Genomic DNA, 18203 nt, shown 5'->3' with positions numbered 1-18203 from the left:
CTGCTGGAACGTGTGGGTGTTGTTATCGTGACCAGTGAACTGAGATAAGCCGGAGCTTTACCTAGCATAGACTTATAGATGACCTGGAGCCAGTGGGTCTGGCAACGAATATGTAGGCGAGGGCCAGCCGACTAGAGCATACAGGTCGCAGTGGTGGGTGGTATAAGGTGATTTGGTGATTTGGTAAATGAAAGATGAACACCAATAACCCCACTTGAACCCAGGGCTCAAGTTACCTGACCGACAGGCTGAAAAGGCACCTGTTAAAACCGTAGCGTTGGTAACATAACATTTTGGGCTACACGGTTTTTAACAGACTTTTAACTGAATTTTGACACACTGCAGGGAAATATGCTGAAATGGCTTAACTAGAATCCTGTCACTGTTATAATTAAACGAACACCAGAACCGTTTGGTAAAGTTCATCCCAGCAACACTTCTCAGTATCTAGTATGTAGTAACCTATTAAAAGCCCCCGGTGTGGCATGGGTTGTGACAGCTCTTTCCCTGACGTGGGGAAGCCAGCTCAGGGTCTATCCTTACAGCCTGTCTGAGCAGCTGAACTTTAAGGTAGCGATGGACGTGAAGGTATGTCTAGTCCAGTGGACATTTATAAAACCGACCGCATCTAAGTTTAGACTTCATTCATTCCCTCTGACCTCTATACTGATTGTGCAGGCAAAGTATATCAAGTCAGTCAAGAAACGAAGAGACTCTTGAGCAGGTGCGCGTTCAGTTCGATTGTACTAAACGACACGTTTCCCCAAAACGGTGCGCACCATTCTTCAACAGCCTTTGRGGTAGGTTTGCTCCCATTTGGTGGGTGTGGCCTGATCAATGGGTGTGACCATTTAGAAAATGGCTAAACTCGAGCAGCACACACACCATACAATCTCCCTCTGGAACACCATCATTCTTCAACTGGTCGTTCAGTACATTACCGCTTCCGTTAAATTAACCTCTCTGTGGTACCGAACACACCCGTTTTCTTCATATCCCGACCCTGACAGATATTCAATCAGCATAATGCGTGTGCGTGTTTCTATGTAGGTAACATACTGGGTATGGGTGTTGGTTAGGCCAGACCGTGGCTATGGGTGTTGGTTAGGCCAGACCGTGGCTATGGGTGTTGGTTAGGCCAGAGACCGTTGGCTATGCGTGTTGGTTATGCCAAACCGTGGCTATGGGTGTTGGTTAGGCCAGACCGTGGCTATGGGTGTTGGTTAGGCCAGACCGTGGCTATGGGTGTTGGTTAGGCCAGACTGCGTCACGTAGAGAGTAGAGTATTACTTTATTAATACCAACTTGGGAAATTGTTTTATCACAGCATGCATCATTAATGATTTACAATGACCAACACATGATAAAAAAATGAAACATTAAGACACATAAGGGCACATGCACCATAGTATCCCTAAAATAATAGTCTGATTCAACTGCTGTTTTCTATCCTACTCTGAGGGGAAAACAAGTCAACAACATCAAAAGGCATATCTTCTGTTTTGCACCATCATGTTCCATGACCTAAGAGGCCTAAAAGTCAAAAACAAATACACATCAGTGGATGTATATTTAGACGCTGAAGTTGAGATATTTGAAATATTTGTTTTTTCCTCAGTGAAATTGGCCTTCCTGCTGATGGCACTGACATATAATTGACTATTCTGGTAGCCTGGACACTGTCTGAGAAAGATCGTGTTTCCTCAGCTGGGGCTCAGTGCTGTGGCACCGCGCCAGCAGGCATATGACTGCAGCAATGGGAAGCCTTCAGCTAGGAGAAAGAGTCTGAGCATGTGGCCAGTGGTGCAGAGACACAAGCCGCCCCACACGTCTTTCCTTTCCCTCCCTCGTCACTGGCTCTGCAGCAGTGGGGTTCCCAGCATGCACTGGGAGCAGCATGGGTGTAGCTGGCGCTTCATCACTGTTTGCGAGTGTGGACAGGACCGGTAGGGACTGCGTGCTCACTCTCTGCTTACAGTGCAGATTATTAATGTGCTTATTTTGGCTGGGTCTGAGAAAACACCCTGTGTGGACGCTACCCAGTTAGGAAGGTCAGATGATATCTACGTCACTGACTATTGTTAGGTTCTAATTCTCAGTGTCAGTTGAGTTTTTTTAACTCTATGAAAGTTTAAAAACCTCTTGTCAATAGGGGGGTACTATTTTCACTTTGGAAAAAATCGTGCCCAATTTAAACGGCCTCGTACTCTATTCTAGATCATACAATATGCATATTATTATTACTATTGGATAGAAAACACGCTCACTTTCTAAAACTGTTTGAATTATATATTGAGTAAAACAGAACCCATTTGGCAGCAAACTTCCAGACAGGAAGTGAAAATTCTGAAATGGGGCTCTGTTTTCAGGGCCTGCCTATTCAACTTGAATATATTTATCGATATACATGACTTCATACGCCTTCCACTAGATGTCAACAGGCAGTGGAAGGTGGAATGGGGTGTCTAGCGTGATCTGAGTCGAACAAGAGCTTTTGGAGTGCAGTCAGGAATTTCCTTTGTCTACCAAGCGCGCCCGAAGCACTCGATATTGTCTTCTGATAAGCGTTCGGTTTACACTGCGAATATTCCGGCTCTGATTTTATATACATGTTAATAATATCGTAAAGTAGGTTTTTCCAGATTATTCAACGTTTATTGGGACTTTTGGAGTTTTCCGTTCTTTGCGTCGAGAGAAAATGGAACTATCAACATGGCTAGCATTGTGCGCGAATTCGACAAGAGAAAAGGACATTCTAAAACCAAACAACGAATTTATTCTGGAACCAAGGACTCCTTGTACAAGATTCTGATGGAAGCTCAGCAAAAGTAAGAAACAATTTATGATGTTATTCTATTTCTGTGGAAAATGTTGATTCCTATTCTCTGCCGTTTTGGGCGAGCGCTGTCTCGCAATAACGCAAGCTGTGTGTATGGTAAAGTTATTTTTTAAAAATCTAACACGGCGGCTGCATTAAGAACCAGTGTATTCTCATTGCCATACAACAAGTTTTTTATGTAAAGTTTATGATGAGTTCTTTGGTCAGATAGGTGAGTGTCCAAAATATCTCTGGAGATTCTGGTGAATCGATGCTACGTATTCACAATGTATAATCAGATTTGTTTAGCTCCCAAATATGACATTTTCGAACAAAACAATGCTGTATTGATAACATATGTTATAAGACTGTCATCGATGAAGTGTTCAAGGTTAGTGATTAATTGTATCCTTCTGGTTGTGAAAAGCTACCTATGCGTGGAAACATGTTGTGAAAACATTGCCTTGTGTTTGGCTATTGCGTTAGCTAATATAAATACATATTGGTTTTCCGAAAACATTTTTTTAAATCGAAATGATGCTGGATTCCAAACAAGATGTGTATCTCATTTGCAATGTATGGACTTGTGGAGTCATGAAATTATATTATATGATATCCCGTCCCGTTAGGCTAGCTATGCTATCAGCTTTTTGATGAGGTGCTCCCGATCCGGGAATGGTGATCACTGAAGGTTAAACTAACGTGTGGATTAATGATCTACTGCACTCTGACACTCTATATTTTATCCGAGTCCCTATTGCAACAAACCATGCCTATACCTCTTGACCCCCACCCCCCTCCCTGGGCTCCAAATGTTTATTATTAAAGACCCCCACCCCCCTCCCTGGGCTCCTAGGTAACAAGCTACGGGATTTCCCTCTGCTACATTCTCAGTGCGGTTGGCCTTGGTCTCAGTAAACACATGACAGTAACTCACCTGAATTCATTGAGGCCATCCACCATGCGGCTATAGGCCAGAGCCCTCTGACTGGAATCAACCGATCGCCGGCTCATTTTCATGGCCTTTTTAATGAGAAAAGAGGCATGTTAGAGGCATGCCATGTAATAAAGAGGGAGGGGAAGAGTGGAGAAAAGAGCGGCAGGCTACACTAACGTACAAGAACTGAGACCCACAAATACATACAGCCTTCAGTAAACATGGYGCTGACAGATCTAACAGAAGTCAATGGTTTTTATTTCTCAATTTTAGGCCAACATACAGCGCATTCGGGAAGTATTCAGATCCCTCGACTTTTTCCACTTTTTGTTATGTTACAGCCTTATTCTAAAATKGATTAAATAKTTTTTTTCCCTCATCAATCTACACACAATACCCGATAATGACAAAGCAACTACTGTTTTTTAGAAATTTTAGTTCAGTTATTAAAAATAAAAATCTGAAATATCACATTTACATTAAGTATCCACACCATTTACTCAGTACTTTGGWTGAAGCACCTTTGGCAGCGATTAGTCTCGAGTCTTCTTGGGTATGACGCTACAAGTTTAGCACACCAGTATTTGTGGAGTTTCTCACATTCTTCTCTGCAGATCCTCATCCTTCTGGAAGGTTCAAGCTCCGTCAGCTTGGATGGGGAGCATCGCTGCAGAGATGTTCGATTGGGTTCAAGTCCGGGCCACTCAAGGACATTCAGAGACGTGTCCCGAAGCCACTCCTGYGTTGTCTTGGCTGTGTGCTTAGGGTCGTTGTCCTGTTGGAAGATGAACCTTCGCCCCAGTCTGAGGTCAGGAGCGCTCTGGAGCAGGTTTTCATCAAGGAYCTTTCTTTACTTTGCTCTATTCATCTTTCCCTCGATSCTGACTAGTGTCTCAGTCCCTGCCGCTGAAAAACATCCCCACAGCATGATTCTGCCACCACCATGCTTCATCATAGGGATGGTTCCAGGTTTCCTCCAGACGTGACACTTGGCATTCAGGCCAAAGAGTTCAATCTTGGTTTCATCAGACCAGAGAATCTTGTTTCTCATAGTCTCAGAGTCTTTAGGTAACTTTTACTGAGGAGTGGCTTCCGCCTGGCCACTCTACCATAAAGGCCTGATTGGTGGAGTGCTGCAGAGATGTTTGTCCTTGTGGAAGRTTCTCCCTTCTCCATAGAGGAACTCTGGAGCTTTTTCAGAGTGACCATTAGGCTCTTGGTCACCTCCCTGACCAAGGCCCTTCTCCCCCGATTGCTCAGTTTGGCCGGGCGGCCAGCTCTAGGAAGAGTCTTGGTGATTCCAAACCTCTTCCATTTAAGAATGATGGAGGCCACTCTGTTCTTGGGGACCTTCAATGCTGCAGATTTTAAGTACCCTTACCCAGATCTGTGCCTTGACACAATCCTGTCTCGGAGCTCTACGGACAATTCCTTCGACCTCATGGCTTGGTCTTTGCTCTGACATGCACTGTCAACTGTGGGACCTTATATAGACAGGTGTGTGCCTTTCCAAACCATGTCCAGTCAACTGAATTTACCACAGGTGGACTCCAATCAAGTTGTATATTAAAAAGATATATATATATATATATTTTTTTTTAATACATTTTAGAATAAGACTAACATAACAAAATGTGGAAAAAGGGAAGGGGTCTAAATACTTTACGAAGGCACTTTACATTGTATATGTTTAACATCCTGAGCAAGTCTGATTAAAATGTAGTATATCTAACATCTGTCAAATACACCAGGGAGATTTCCACACNAATGCAAATTAATTACTTAAAAATCATACAATGTGATTTTCTGGATTTTTGTTTTAGATTCCATCTCTCACAGTTGAAGTGTACCTATGATAAAAAGTACAGACCTCTACATGCTTTGTAAGTAGGAAAACCTGCAAAATTGACAGTGTATCAAATACTTGTTCTCCCCACTGTATATATATATATATTTTTTTAAATACATTTTAGAATAAGACTAACATAACAAAATGTGGAAAAAGGGAAGGGGTCTAAATACTTTACGAATGCACTTTACATTGTATATGTTTAACATCCTGAGCAAGTCTGATTAAAATGTAGTATATCTAACATCTGTCAAATACACCAGGGAGATTTCCACACACCGACCACAATATCTATGTGAGGTGCTCCTCACCTGTTCAATGGCACTTTTTAGTTTGTTCATGTGGCTCTCGAAGAGGGGGAAGTGGGAGAAGAAGAAGTCCTGGAACTTGATGTTCTCCTCTTCGTCCTGGGAGAGGAGGAAGATGACACCGATGGCTATCTTCTTCTTCCTGGCCACGCCCAGGCTGGGACCTCCGCTCTCGTCCGACATGTTGAAGCTTTCTTCCACAGACCTGGAGCAAGGGGGAAAGCCATAAATATCAACCTAAATCTATGGGGTTGCACAGAGAGAGGTACTATGGAGAAGTGAACAACAGGATTCCTAACAGGCTAAAGTCCAAGGACATAAGAAAAGGTAAATGATGCCTTACAGAGGAGTATGATGGCATAAACTCTCAAACAGGGGCTGGGGGAAAACCATAGACAATAGGTAACAACAACAAGCCATGGATCTTCTAGATGTCTACGATGGTGTCGATATAGCCAGGACTGAGGTACTGATCTGTATCACGTCTTTGCAGTGTGATTAGAGTCAACASGTTTTTATGTATCTAAAAAGACACAGGTACACAAAGTCAGAGAGCTCTACAGCTCACCTTTGACTTCTGGGAACTGGTTGTAGGCCAATACAAAAATGTAATTTGTAACAGCCTACTGGTCATTTACTATTCAAAGCAAACGCCAGTGCCAGTGTAGCTGCTATGTGTAGTTAGAACTCAGGGAGTGAGCCAGTGGGCCCACACACTATCATCACCATACTGTTCAGTTATTTGTATATAGCAGTATGTCTGCTGGAATTAGAGGAAGTCCTTGCGGGTTCCACTTCACATGGGCATACGAGAGGCCCTGACGGGGGGACACCAGAAGGAGTGTGTGTCTGTAAATGTSTTGAGCTGCAGTCTCTCACCATCTTGGGAAGACCCCGTTCTCCAGACTGGTGGTCTGGCTGCGGAGCCAGCGTCTCTGGTAGCTACTGGCCTGGCTGCTGGTGAGGGAGGAGCCCGGGGAGGGGAACGGAGTAATCAACAGACTGCTCAGAGACGCTGTGTAGGGAGGGACGGAGGGGGAGGCAGAGATGGAGCGAGTGAGAGGAATGAAAGAGGCGAAGATGGGAGCACAGAGAGAGCCATAGAAGTGTAGAGAGCAAAAAAAGAGGATTTGAGGAATGAGAGAGGAGAGACAACAGAAGGAGAGAACAGAAGAGTCAGTGATTCAGTCAATGAGGTTACTCACACACAATAGAACAGGGTAAAAACACATACAACACATCCACACTGCATTAGTTCAGCTTGCCACAGCCCACCCTGATTATTAGAGCATGGCTGGGACATTCAATATCACCTCAGTCACATGATGTTACAAGAAAAGCTGGCCCAATACCAGGTATGTGGAGGGTGTATGCAGCTCACGTTGCCGTCATGTAGGCATAGATCAAAGAAGGGATGCAAAATGTGTGGGTGATTGACAACTATAGGGGAGGCGTATGGGAGTAGGAGGAGTTGAAGGAGTGTGTGTGTGTGTGTTTGTGGGGGAGAGGAGAGGGGACCAAATTAGAACTTAATTTACTAGTACCGGGTTGTGGGAGCTKCTATATTTAAGCATATGCATGTAACGCGGGTGTTCAACAGAAAGTGAGATTCCCCTCATGCCGCTGATGCAAGGGCTGGGGGTCAGTTTCCACTGCACAAGGTTCTCCAGCATCTCTCTCTCCTCCACACCCCTATAGAGGATGGAGGAGGGCTAAACTCTGGCAGCGGGKTCAACAGAAAAGTGTGTCCGTTAACGTCTCCGCTATGGCAACATTACAGAGGAGGATGGAGCATAAGCTGGTGTCACTAAATGGTCTCAAATAGCACCACAATTCCCTACATAGTGCTCTACTTTAGACCAGAGTCCTATGGGCACAGCCCTGGTGTCACTCTCACTCYAGTTTGACCTTGAATAGAAGGAATGCTATGTGGAGCTGACCGGTCTGCAGTCGTGACCCAGTAGAATATGGATTCATCTAAACCCATTAGTTGCATCCCTTGTTTAGAGATGGTCCAGCGAGAGAGAACACACCGAGGTGAATCTAGTGTCAATACCTACTCACCAAGTTACATCATCTCGGAGACACACAGAAGGCTTAGTCTAGAGAGGCCAATCCTGGATTTAGTTAAGAGTCATTACCTGATCTGGCGATGCCGCTGTCTCTCTCGTCGTACAGGCTTCTGCCCGGCATGTCCATGGGGTTACTATGGCCTGCAGGAAAGAGATTGGAGGCGAAAGACTGAGAAACAGATCAGGCCGACTCAGCTCAGCAATACTGAGGAGCCCAAGCAGGRAGGGGTGCCAGCGTTTATCCCACCACCACTCTCAAAGCATGGGACCACCTTCACCACCACAGAACATTCATTTCACAATGACCAAGCCCACTAATGACATACCAACACAGTGCAAGACACTTCCTACAGGCCAAACCACAAGCAGGCTCTGGCCCTCTACTACGGTACTGCGGTGTGTTGTGTCGTTYACTCTAACGCCACTCTGTTGAAGCAGGTGCAGCATCGGAAATACACAACTACATGTACGCTTGTATGTTCTCAGATGTACTTAACATCTCGCTAACACAATAGGTGAAATAACAAAATGAAAGTTCACGTTATAGTTTACCAGTGCAGAAACCGCAAACCCCTCACTTGCATGTGTTGCAAAGGCATCGTTTAGTGTTGTCCTGTTGATGATTTACGGTCAAATCAACACAGGCTGCAAAGCGTCCGTGCCCCGCCCACCCTGGCCTGCGACCTAATGAGCATTCCACTATTGCATAACTGAAGAGCTATATGCCGTGCCACCGAGCTGTGGCTTACAGAGGGCTGCATGGATGCTATTTACAGAACACCACCCCTGTCACCATCATTCAGAAGTTATCGGAGGGAGGGAGGGAGGAAAAGGAGGTGGTGAGGGGACAGAGAGATTATGGTACGGAGGGTGGGAAGGAGTGATGGAAGGAGGGTGGGAAGGAGTGATGGAAGGAGGATGGGAAGGAGTGATGGAAGAAGGATGGGAAGGAGTGATGGAAGGAGTGATGGAAGGAGTAATGGAAGGAGTGATGGAAGGAGTGATGGAAGGAGTGATGGAAGGAGTAATAGAAGGAGTGATGGAAGGATGGGAAGGAGTGATGGAAGGATGGGAAGGAGTGATGGAAGGATGGGAAGGAGTGATGGGAAGGARKGAGTGAGGACAGTAGGGGAGAGGGAGTGAGGACCCTAAAGCAGATATTGAGCATGCCCGAAGTACACTTGCAGACACATGCAATGTATGTACAAGCGCATGCAACTGCACACGAGCACACTGCAAACCTGAAAAGAAAGAGGCACTCTTGATGAGGCGCAGAGGGCCCTGCTCAGAGAAGGCCCGGCGCGGGCTGCAGAGCTGAGAGAAACCTGCGCAGCACAAACGGACGGGGAGAAGAGAAACAAGACAGGACATGAACCATGGTTAGTAATGAAGCAGGAGGTCACACTCCAACCCAATGGAGAGGGGGGACAACCTGAAACAGTTTGGGATCATAATGGCTACATTTAGACATGCAGCCCAATTCTAATATTTTTCCACTAATTGGTCTTTTGAGCAATCACAGATGTTTTCACATCAGATATTTTCCAGAGCTGATCTGATTTGTCAAAAGACCAATAAGTGGAAAAAAGATCAGAATTGGGCTGCGTGTCTAAAYGCAGCCAGTGGTCCCAAACTGCTTCAGGTTGTCCTGAAATGGATGTTAAAAGAGGGAAAAGAACACAAAAAAATGTGCCTGGGGAATACAGAGAATACACCTAGATTCAATTGAAGTCAATTCACATGTAGCAAACTTCCAAGGACAGTCAGTGTATCACATACAGTATGTACATTGATAAAACGATAAATKAAGATATGATGGATAAACGGAGTTAAACAAAACAGTGCTTCAGTACAATCAAAATAACTGAAAATGCATAGGTGTTGATATGAACAGTAAACATCCATTCATGTCCTTTATGTGCGAGACATTGCAGGTGCCAGTCAGTTGTGATCCTGTCTGTAGTTGTTGTTGTGGTTACCTATGTTCCCCAGGAGGCCGTTGGTCACAGTGTTCTGATCCGGCCTCAAAGAATTGGGGTCCTGACCCATGAACTCCAGGCTGTCCTGCAGTCTGCCAGGAGCACAAAGACAACAGCACAGGTTCAAAGGGTATCGGGAGAGATTGAGATCAAGAATAGAAAGAGAAGAAAGAGCAGGTTTAGAAAGGAGAGAGAGAGCAGGTTTAGAAAGGAGAGAGAGAGCAGGTTTAGAAAGGAGAGAGAGRGCAGGTWKAGAAAGGAGAGAGAGAGCAGGTTTAGAAAGRAGARAGAGCAGGTTTAGAAAGGAGAGAGAGAGCAGGTTTAGAAAGGAGAGAGAGAGCAGGTTTAGAAAGGAGAGAGAGAGCAGGTTTAGAAAGGAGAGAGAGAGCAGGTTTAGAAAGGAGAGAGAGAGCAGGTTTAGAAAGGAGAGAGAGAGCAGGTTTAGAAAGGAGAGAGACCCCTTGACTTTCTCCAAATTTTGTTACGTTACAGCCAATTTCTAAAATGGATAAAATAATTGTTTCCCTCTTCCATCTACACACAATACCCCATAATGACAAAGCGAAAACAGATTTGACATTTTTACACATTAAAAATAAAAACCAGAAATACCTTATTTACATAAGTAATCAGACCTTTGCTATGAGACTCAAAATTGAGCTCAGGTGCTGATCATCCTTGAGATATTTCTACAACTTGATTGGAGTCCACCTGTGGTCAATTAAATTMAATTGGACATGATWTGGAAAGGCACACACCTGTCTATATAAGGTCCCACAGTTGACCGTGCATGTCAGAGCAAAAACCAAGCCATGAGGTCAAAGAAATTGTCTGTAGAACTCCGAGACAGGATTGTGCCAAGGCACAGATCTAGTGAGTAAGGGTACCAAAAAATGTCTGTAGCATTCAAGGTCCCCAAGAACACAGTAGTGGCCTCCATCATTCTTAAATGGAAGAGGTTTGGAACAACCAAGAATCTTCCTAGAGCTGGCCGCCCGGCCAAACTGAGCAATTGGGAGAGAAGGGCCTTGGTCAGGGAGGTGAACAAGAACCCGATGGTCACTCTGACAGAGCTCTAGAGTTCCTCTGTGGAGATGGGAGAACCTTCCACAAGGACAAACMTATTTGTTTCTTTGCACTCCACCAATCAGGCCTTTGTGGTAGAGTGGCCAGACATAAGCCACTCCTCAGCAAAAGTCACATGACAGCCCGGTTGGAGTTTGCCAAAAGGCACCTAAATGATYTTTAGACGAGAAACATGACTCTTTGGTCTGATTTAACCAAGATTGAACTCTTTGTCCTGAATGCCAAGTGTCACGTCTGGAGGAAACCTGGCACCATCCCTATGTTGAAGCATGGTGGTGGTAGCATCATGCTGTGGGATGTTTTTCAGCGGCAGGGACTGGGAGACTAGTCAAGATCGAAGGAAAGATGAACGGAAGTACAGAGACCCTTGATGAAAACCTGCTCCAGAGCGCTCAGGACCTCAGACTGGGGCGAAGGTTCACCTTCCAACAGGGACAACGACCCTAAGCACACAGCCAAGTGTCGTGTCTTTGGCTATGCCGGATTAACAGCCAAGACARCGCAGGAGTGACTTCGGGACAAGTCTCTGAAAGTCCTTGCGTGGCCCAGCCAGAGCCCGGACTTGAACCCAATCGAACATCTCTGGAGAGACCTGAAAATAGCTGTGCAGCGACGCTCCCCATCTGACCTGACAGAGTTTGAGAGGCTCTGTAGAGAAGCATGGGAAAAACTCCACAAATACTGGTGCGCCAAGCTTGTAGAATCATACCCGAGAAGACTCGAGGATGGAATCGCTGCCAAAAGTGCTTCAACAAAGTACTGAGTAAAGGGTCTGAATACTTATGTGAGTGTCTGTTTTTTTTAAACCTGTTTTGCTTTGTCATTATGGGGTATTGTGTGTAGATTGATAAAAAACGATTAAATCAATATTAGAATAATGCTTTAACGTATCAAAATGTGGAAAAAGTCAAGGTGTCTGAATACTTTCTGAATGCACTGTATATAGGAGAAAGAGAAATAGCAGGTTTAGAAAGGAGAAAGCGGGAGAKATCGTATCGTAGTAGGGCTTACGTGTTAAGGCTGCCATAGACACTACTCCCTGTTCGGGCTGTAAACACTTTACTCAGCATCAGCTGAGGGGGTGACCTGTGGACAGACAATGAGGGGAGAACAAAGTCATGATGACTTGGTGCTACTGATGTGTGTTATGTATATTTGTGTACATTTCTCTGATCTCTGCTTCAAAGGGCATGTGTGGGACAGACTGTAGGGTTTCCGTTAGGAAAATGTGACGCTGGACATTTGACCCGCAGCATTATAATTTTACCGGACATTGAAGAAATGTACCGGGCCCATATGCATTCGGTACATAAACTGATTAGGGCGTACACCCACGGTGCTCAGGATGACAGAAATCACATTTAGCTTATGGTAATTAATCTTAACAGAACATTCAATTCAAGGATGCAACAGTATTTTTCTCAGCCAACAAGACGAGTAACAAACAGCTAATTCACTAGCCTATGTCAATCTACTTTCCCCGATAGTAGAAAAGTTGACCTATTCTATTGGTCACCTTGTCGTTCTGTGCGAGAAAGAAAAAGCCTATTCCAAACAGACTTTGGGACAGTTGTGGGACGATAGATCCCAAATTCATACAACCAGTAGGCCTAGGCTACATCCCAAAAACATTAGAAAGCAATGAGGCTCATGCAACAGATCAGAACGTTTAACTTACAATTCTGAACGTTTGTTCCATAATGCAATTAGCGGGAAAACACTTGTCAAAAGCACACTGCACATGCGAGCGGTATCATGAAACAGATGAAAATATCTGAGGGGAGAATTAAAGATGCAACAACTAGCAACTAGCATGGGTTGATAATGACTAGATTTGTGCCTTTGGTTACTGGACAATGAAAAAACTATTATTTGAAAAACAATAGAACAGGGTTTCAATGGCATATGGAAGTCTTTATAAAATAATTGCCTACATGTTTGGTTGGATTTTGGCTAGGCTACTTAAAAAATACATAATATGTAGTAAAACGATCAGGTTTCTAAAAATTAAGTATTCGTTTTCAAAATGCATACTGCCTCCAGCTCATTGCAAAGTGGTGTATGACTCGCTGAAGCCTGCCTACGTTGCTTATGCACTTGAATGGTGAATGGGAAGCACGATTCAATTACCAGTTGAGAAATACAAACAGAAGCTATTTTTAATTGTGGCCATTGTTTTTAACGTGAACGTTTAATGTGATTGCATTTAGAATTGTTGCGCAATGATTGTGCTTATAAAAAGCACACGTTTCACTCCAGCAGCAACAAACAGCTGTTTGATGAGCTGTAGAAACAGCTCTCGCACTACATCGAYTGGTATTTCAATCAACGAACAGGCTAAAATGCATTATTTTGCAATGGGATCATTTTTTTCATTCTCCTGGACAATTGGTCAGCGCCAATTTTATTTAAAATCGGCTTTTCATATTATTTTTGCCCCCCAAAAAACAGCTATTAGTGGCTTATGGAAATCCTGACAGACTGCCTAACTGACTTCACTCCCCCTCTTGTTCCCTGGATCTCACCGTATCTGGTGGATCTTGAGTGTGGAGCCCTTGTAGCTCATGGCCACCGAGCCAAACATCATCTCCCCCAACATGTTGGCGTCAGAGGAACACCGCAACCCCTGAGAGACAGGAGAGGAGGAGAGGGAAAGGAGGTGGAGAACAGAGAGGGTAAAGAAGGTGGAACGGGACCGACATAATAGGGTTTGAGGGTCGTTKGATCATGATATAGGGACTGTTCTCACCCATAGAGATGTACTAGAGAGCTCATCTCCTATCAATGGAACTTCCCATTCTAAAAACAGGCTTTGGGTCAAGTGCACCCTCTGGCTATCACACAGTATGTTCTCACCTGGAAGCGCAGCCCTTGTTCCCTGGGTTCCCGGGCCTCGGCGGCACAGGAACTGTCCAGAGAGTTGGAGCTGCCCCCTGTAGGCCTCAGCTGGCAGCACTTCCCATACATCTTCACCTGGGCAGCGCTACTGCACATCTTCTGCTGTGGGGAAAACTACACAAATAACACATATGTAGAATAAGGCCCTGGTTCCAGTATAGGAGTTTCAATATTTGGGATATTGGTACGGGTGTTTTTGACTGGCTACCCATTTACATCGCTCCGGCAAAAGTGGCGTTTCTTCTCCACGATGAGTCTGAATTTGCCTCACTCCCCGAAGAGTTCTAGAACGCGAACACATTCTGACCATTCTGATTGGTCCCAGAAACCGATGGGCTGGGCCAGAACCTACACGGCCTACATGATGGTGTTATCAACTTGTTATCAACTTTGATACTCTGATTCGTTAGAGACGACCCAACCGTTGATTCATTTGTTTTGTATTCAACACTCATCATTTTGAAGTCACACAAACGACTTCTAGGATGGCAGTTTCAGACAATGTACAGTGCATTCGGAAAATATTCAGACACCAGAGACTTTTTCTACATTTTGTTAAGTTAGTATTATTCTAAAATGTATGACATTTTTATCAAATCTACACACTACCCCATAATGACAAAGCAAAAACAGGTTTTTAGAAAATGTTAATTTATAAAATAAACAACTGAAATATCACGTATTTAAGTATTCAGACCCTTTACTCAGTACTTTGTTCAAGCACCTTTGGCAGCAATTACAGCATTGAGTCTTCTTGGGTATGACACTACAAGCTTGGCACAACTGTATTCAGGGAGTTTCTCCCATTCTTCTCTGAAAGGAAACATATTTCGGTAATCCAACCAGTTGAAAATATAAGTTGGTACTTAATGAATATGATGTCAGTTCGGTTGTTATCTGAGACATTCTTATTAATGATAGGATGACATAAACTGCATCTTGGAAAGTCTACACATTATAGTTATCAGATTCACATGGAATTGTTGTGGAATTTAAATGTTTAAATATGAAACTATTTGTGAAAAAATTAAATGTAATTTTAGCTTCCAAATGAGAGAATTGGGTTTTCATAAGGTTGAAGCTCTGCTCAATCAGTGGCCCGCTCCTGTGAAGAGACATTGGTTATAAACTATGAAACACACCCTTCTCTCCCTCCAMTATATAAGCCCTTTACGAAAATATAACTTTATTTTCCGATGACATTAGGGCGACAGTCCTATGTTGAAAGTGTTCAGATAATAAGCTGTTCCAGGGACGTGARGACTATCGGTCCCCGCGTTGAAAGRACAAAGATCACCKAAAGAACTAAGCCAACCTCAGCGTGAGYTCTGGTTGAACGACAAGGACCTAACGAAATTAGCATCGAATTTCAATGTGAAGGTGACGACCTATACATGCTGGAAGGATGAATTTCGACTATACCAGCCAGAATATAGCATGAGCTAAAAGTATGGCAACTTGGTATGAACTTTGAACTCTTATTCACTCCAGAAGTGATACCTCCTAGCCATTGAGATGTCAGCGGCCGATGTAAACGTGGGCTAGGAAAGGACGGACAAAGGATCTCTTCTAACAAACAACACTACCAAGTATCCAGTTTACCACCAGAGACACTCTTCAAAGGACAAGGAAGATCTCTGTTGRGCAACACGGCCAGCATCTACGACCAACCTACCGAAGCACAGCTCAGAGTAAATATTTATTGCATTCTCCTTTTTCAAATGGGCGGTAATTTAGAATGCATAAGATACTGTATTTACGATAGCATAGCTTCYCCCTTTGTTCCTCAGTCTTCCCGCTCKTTCACTCAAACCCAACCCCCTTTCCTTTGTGTAACCAGCCGTCATGTCGGCTCCGTCCACCAGGGATGTTTTCTGTATAACATAATATCCAATCTGTGTCAGATGTTGGTGGATAGACATGAGTAGAGGTGTGTATAGGCGTCGTGCTTGCTCGCAACATCATATTTTTACATGCTTCTGCTCCTTCTGTTTCATATTACGAAATTTAGAGGTCAGGGATATCGTGATGGCGCAGGGCTCACGGAGGATACGGCTTGACTTGTTGTCACGTAAGCCCATAATAGGATTTGACGAGGACTTTTAGTGAATTGTTATGCAGTATGGGTTTGCAATCATCGTGGCCATTTGCGACCATAATTCGCTTTTAACATCTGACTGATGTTTGCGATGTTTGCTCTTTATGCGATTGTATAAACATTTGGGATGCTGCCAGTCATTTGATTTCGAAGGGTCATGAACATATTTGTAGTGGGTGCACAAGGGGTGGGCTACCTCTGCATGCAAAGCACTCGGGAAAAAATTCATGATTTTACAGTGTAAGCCACCACCCGAGACTGTTTCTTTACTTGTGTTGGTATTCGTGACTAGATTTCGGTTGTTAAGTTCCTGGCTTCCCTTTTTTTATCACGGTCCAAATATAACGAGGTCATTATGGCCACACTTTAGATTGGCTTATTTTTTTGTTATTATCATCAGATACATTGAGGCATTCTCCAAAATGAGTCGATATTTATTTTGTTTACAGCTCATAGATAACAAATGTCTAGCCAACCCATCACGCTCTCGGCATTCTTTTTAATAGGTGGTTTTCGGAGCAGTGGCTTCTTCCTGGCAGAGGAAATCACATTGTCTACATAAATGTTCGAATCATACAGGACTGCTACACTGAATAGAGAATACTAGGTGTATATTAGGTAAATATTTGTACGGCTGTTATTTCCAGCCTTACTTCAAATAGGTCTCTTTTTATGTCTGATAGTAAGTTTTCATGACAGAGAACTGTGATGACACATATTTCGCAACTCATAGCGGGATATTTAAGTATATGCAGACCTTCTCAGGTATTTACGTTCAATCTCTAGGAGACAGAAGGCGCGATTCCTTTGCCGAGAGTATAGTATCGAGCTTAGTGTGGTCACTATGAGAGTGTTTAATACTTGCATACTATTTTCGTTTGTCATGTTAAGTAGGTAACACGCTAAAGGGTACACTATTTCGGGCTCATCATTGGAAATGCGCCAGGATGAACTTCCCAGACGGTTTTGTGGAGGTCTATTCAACTTATTGTTTTTTGAGCTTGGCTGATTTTTTTGATTTTTGCATGGGATATCATATTGTTCTGACAGCGGCACTTGAGTCATTGTAAGTGTAGTGCTTGAAGGTGTAAGAATAATACATCTTACAGGTTTGTGATAATCAACCAGTTTGAAAATTTATAAGTTGTTACTTATGGAATATGGATGTTTCGGTTGGTTTTATCTGAGAACATTCTTATTAATGATAGGATGACATAACTGCATCTTGGAAAGTCTACACATTATAGTTATCAGATCACATGGAATTGTTGTGGAATTTAAATGTTAAATATGAAACTATTTGTGAAAAAATAAATGTAATTTTAGCTTCCAAATGAGAGAATTGGGTTTTCATAAGGTTGAAGCTCTGCTCAATCAGTGGCCCGTCCTGTGAAGAGACACATTGCGTTATAAACTATGAAACACACCCTTCTCTCCCTCCACTATATAAGCCCTTTACGAAAAATAACTTTATTTCCGATGACATTAGGGCGACAGTCCTATGTGAAAAGTGTTCAGATAATAAGCTGTTCCAGGGACGTGAAGACTATCGGTCCCGCGTTGAAAGACAAAGATCACCTAAAGAACTAAGCCAACTCAGCGTGAGCTCTGGTTGAACGACAAGGCCCTAACGAAATTCATCGAATTTCAATGTGGAAGGTGACGACGCTATACATGCTGGAAGCGATGAATTTCGACTAATACAGCCAGAATATAGCATGAGCTAAAAGTATGGCAACTTGGTATGAACTTTGAACTCTTATTCACTCCAGAAGTGATACCTCCTAGCCATTGAAGATGTCAGCGGCCGATGTAAAGGGGCTAGGAAAGGACGGACAAAGGATCTCTTCTAACAAACAACACTACCAAGTATCCAGTTTACCACCAGAGACACTCTTCAAAGGACAGAGGAAGATCTCTGTTGGGCAACACGGCCAGCATCTACGACCAACCTACCGAAGCACAGTCAGAGTAAATATTTATTGCATTCTCCTTTTTCAAATGGGCGGTAATTTAGAATGCATAAGATACTGTATTTCGATAGCATAGCTTTCTCCTTTGTTCCTCAGTCTTCCCGCTCTTTCACTCAAACCAACCCCCTTTCCTTTGTGTAACCAGCGTCATGTCGGCTCCGTCCACCAGGGATGTTTTCTGTATA

General features: G+C 43.7%; 1 protein-coding gene across 2 annotated transcripts in view; it reads right to left on the bottom strand.

Annotated features, from left to right (window-relative positions):
• Positions 1-18203, bottom strand: part of fnip1 (folliculin interacting protein 1) — a 50260-nt gene that overhangs the window by 9277 nt on the left and 22780 nt on the right. Inside the window, exons 3-11 of one of the 2 annotated variants that reach the window (XM_070434323.1) lie at positions 13906-14049; positions 13575-13675; positions 12061-12135; positions 9964-10055; positions 9226-9309; positions 8054-8125; positions 6792-6927; positions 5916-6117; positions 3756-3841 (exon numbers count right to left, since the gene is read on the bottom strand). In XM_070434323.1, the coding sequence (XP_070290424.1) occupies positions 3756-3841; positions 5916-6117; positions 6792-6927; positions 8054-8125; positions 9226-9309; positions 9964-10055; positions 12061-12135; positions 13575-13675; positions 13906-14049 (992 nt within the window). Of the gene's footprint in view, positions 1-3755; positions 3842-5915; positions 6118-6791; positions 6928-8053; positions 8126-9225; positions 9310-9963; positions 10056-12060; positions 12136-13574; positions 13676-13905; positions 14062-18203 lie in introns of both variants that reach the window. The other variant, XM_070434322.1, reaches the window with a different exon arrangement.

This window comes from Salvelinus sp. IW2-2015, linkage group LG23 (genome assembly GCF_002910315.2).
Source record: "Salvelinus sp. IW2-2015 linkage group LG23, ASM291031v2, whole genome shotgun sequence".
Taxonomy (NCBI): Eukaryota; Metazoa; Chordata; class Actinopteri; order Salmoniformes; family Salmonidae; genus Salvelinus; species Salvelinus sp. IW2-2015.
This window is presented reverse-complemented; position numbering and strand designations above follow the sequence as displayed.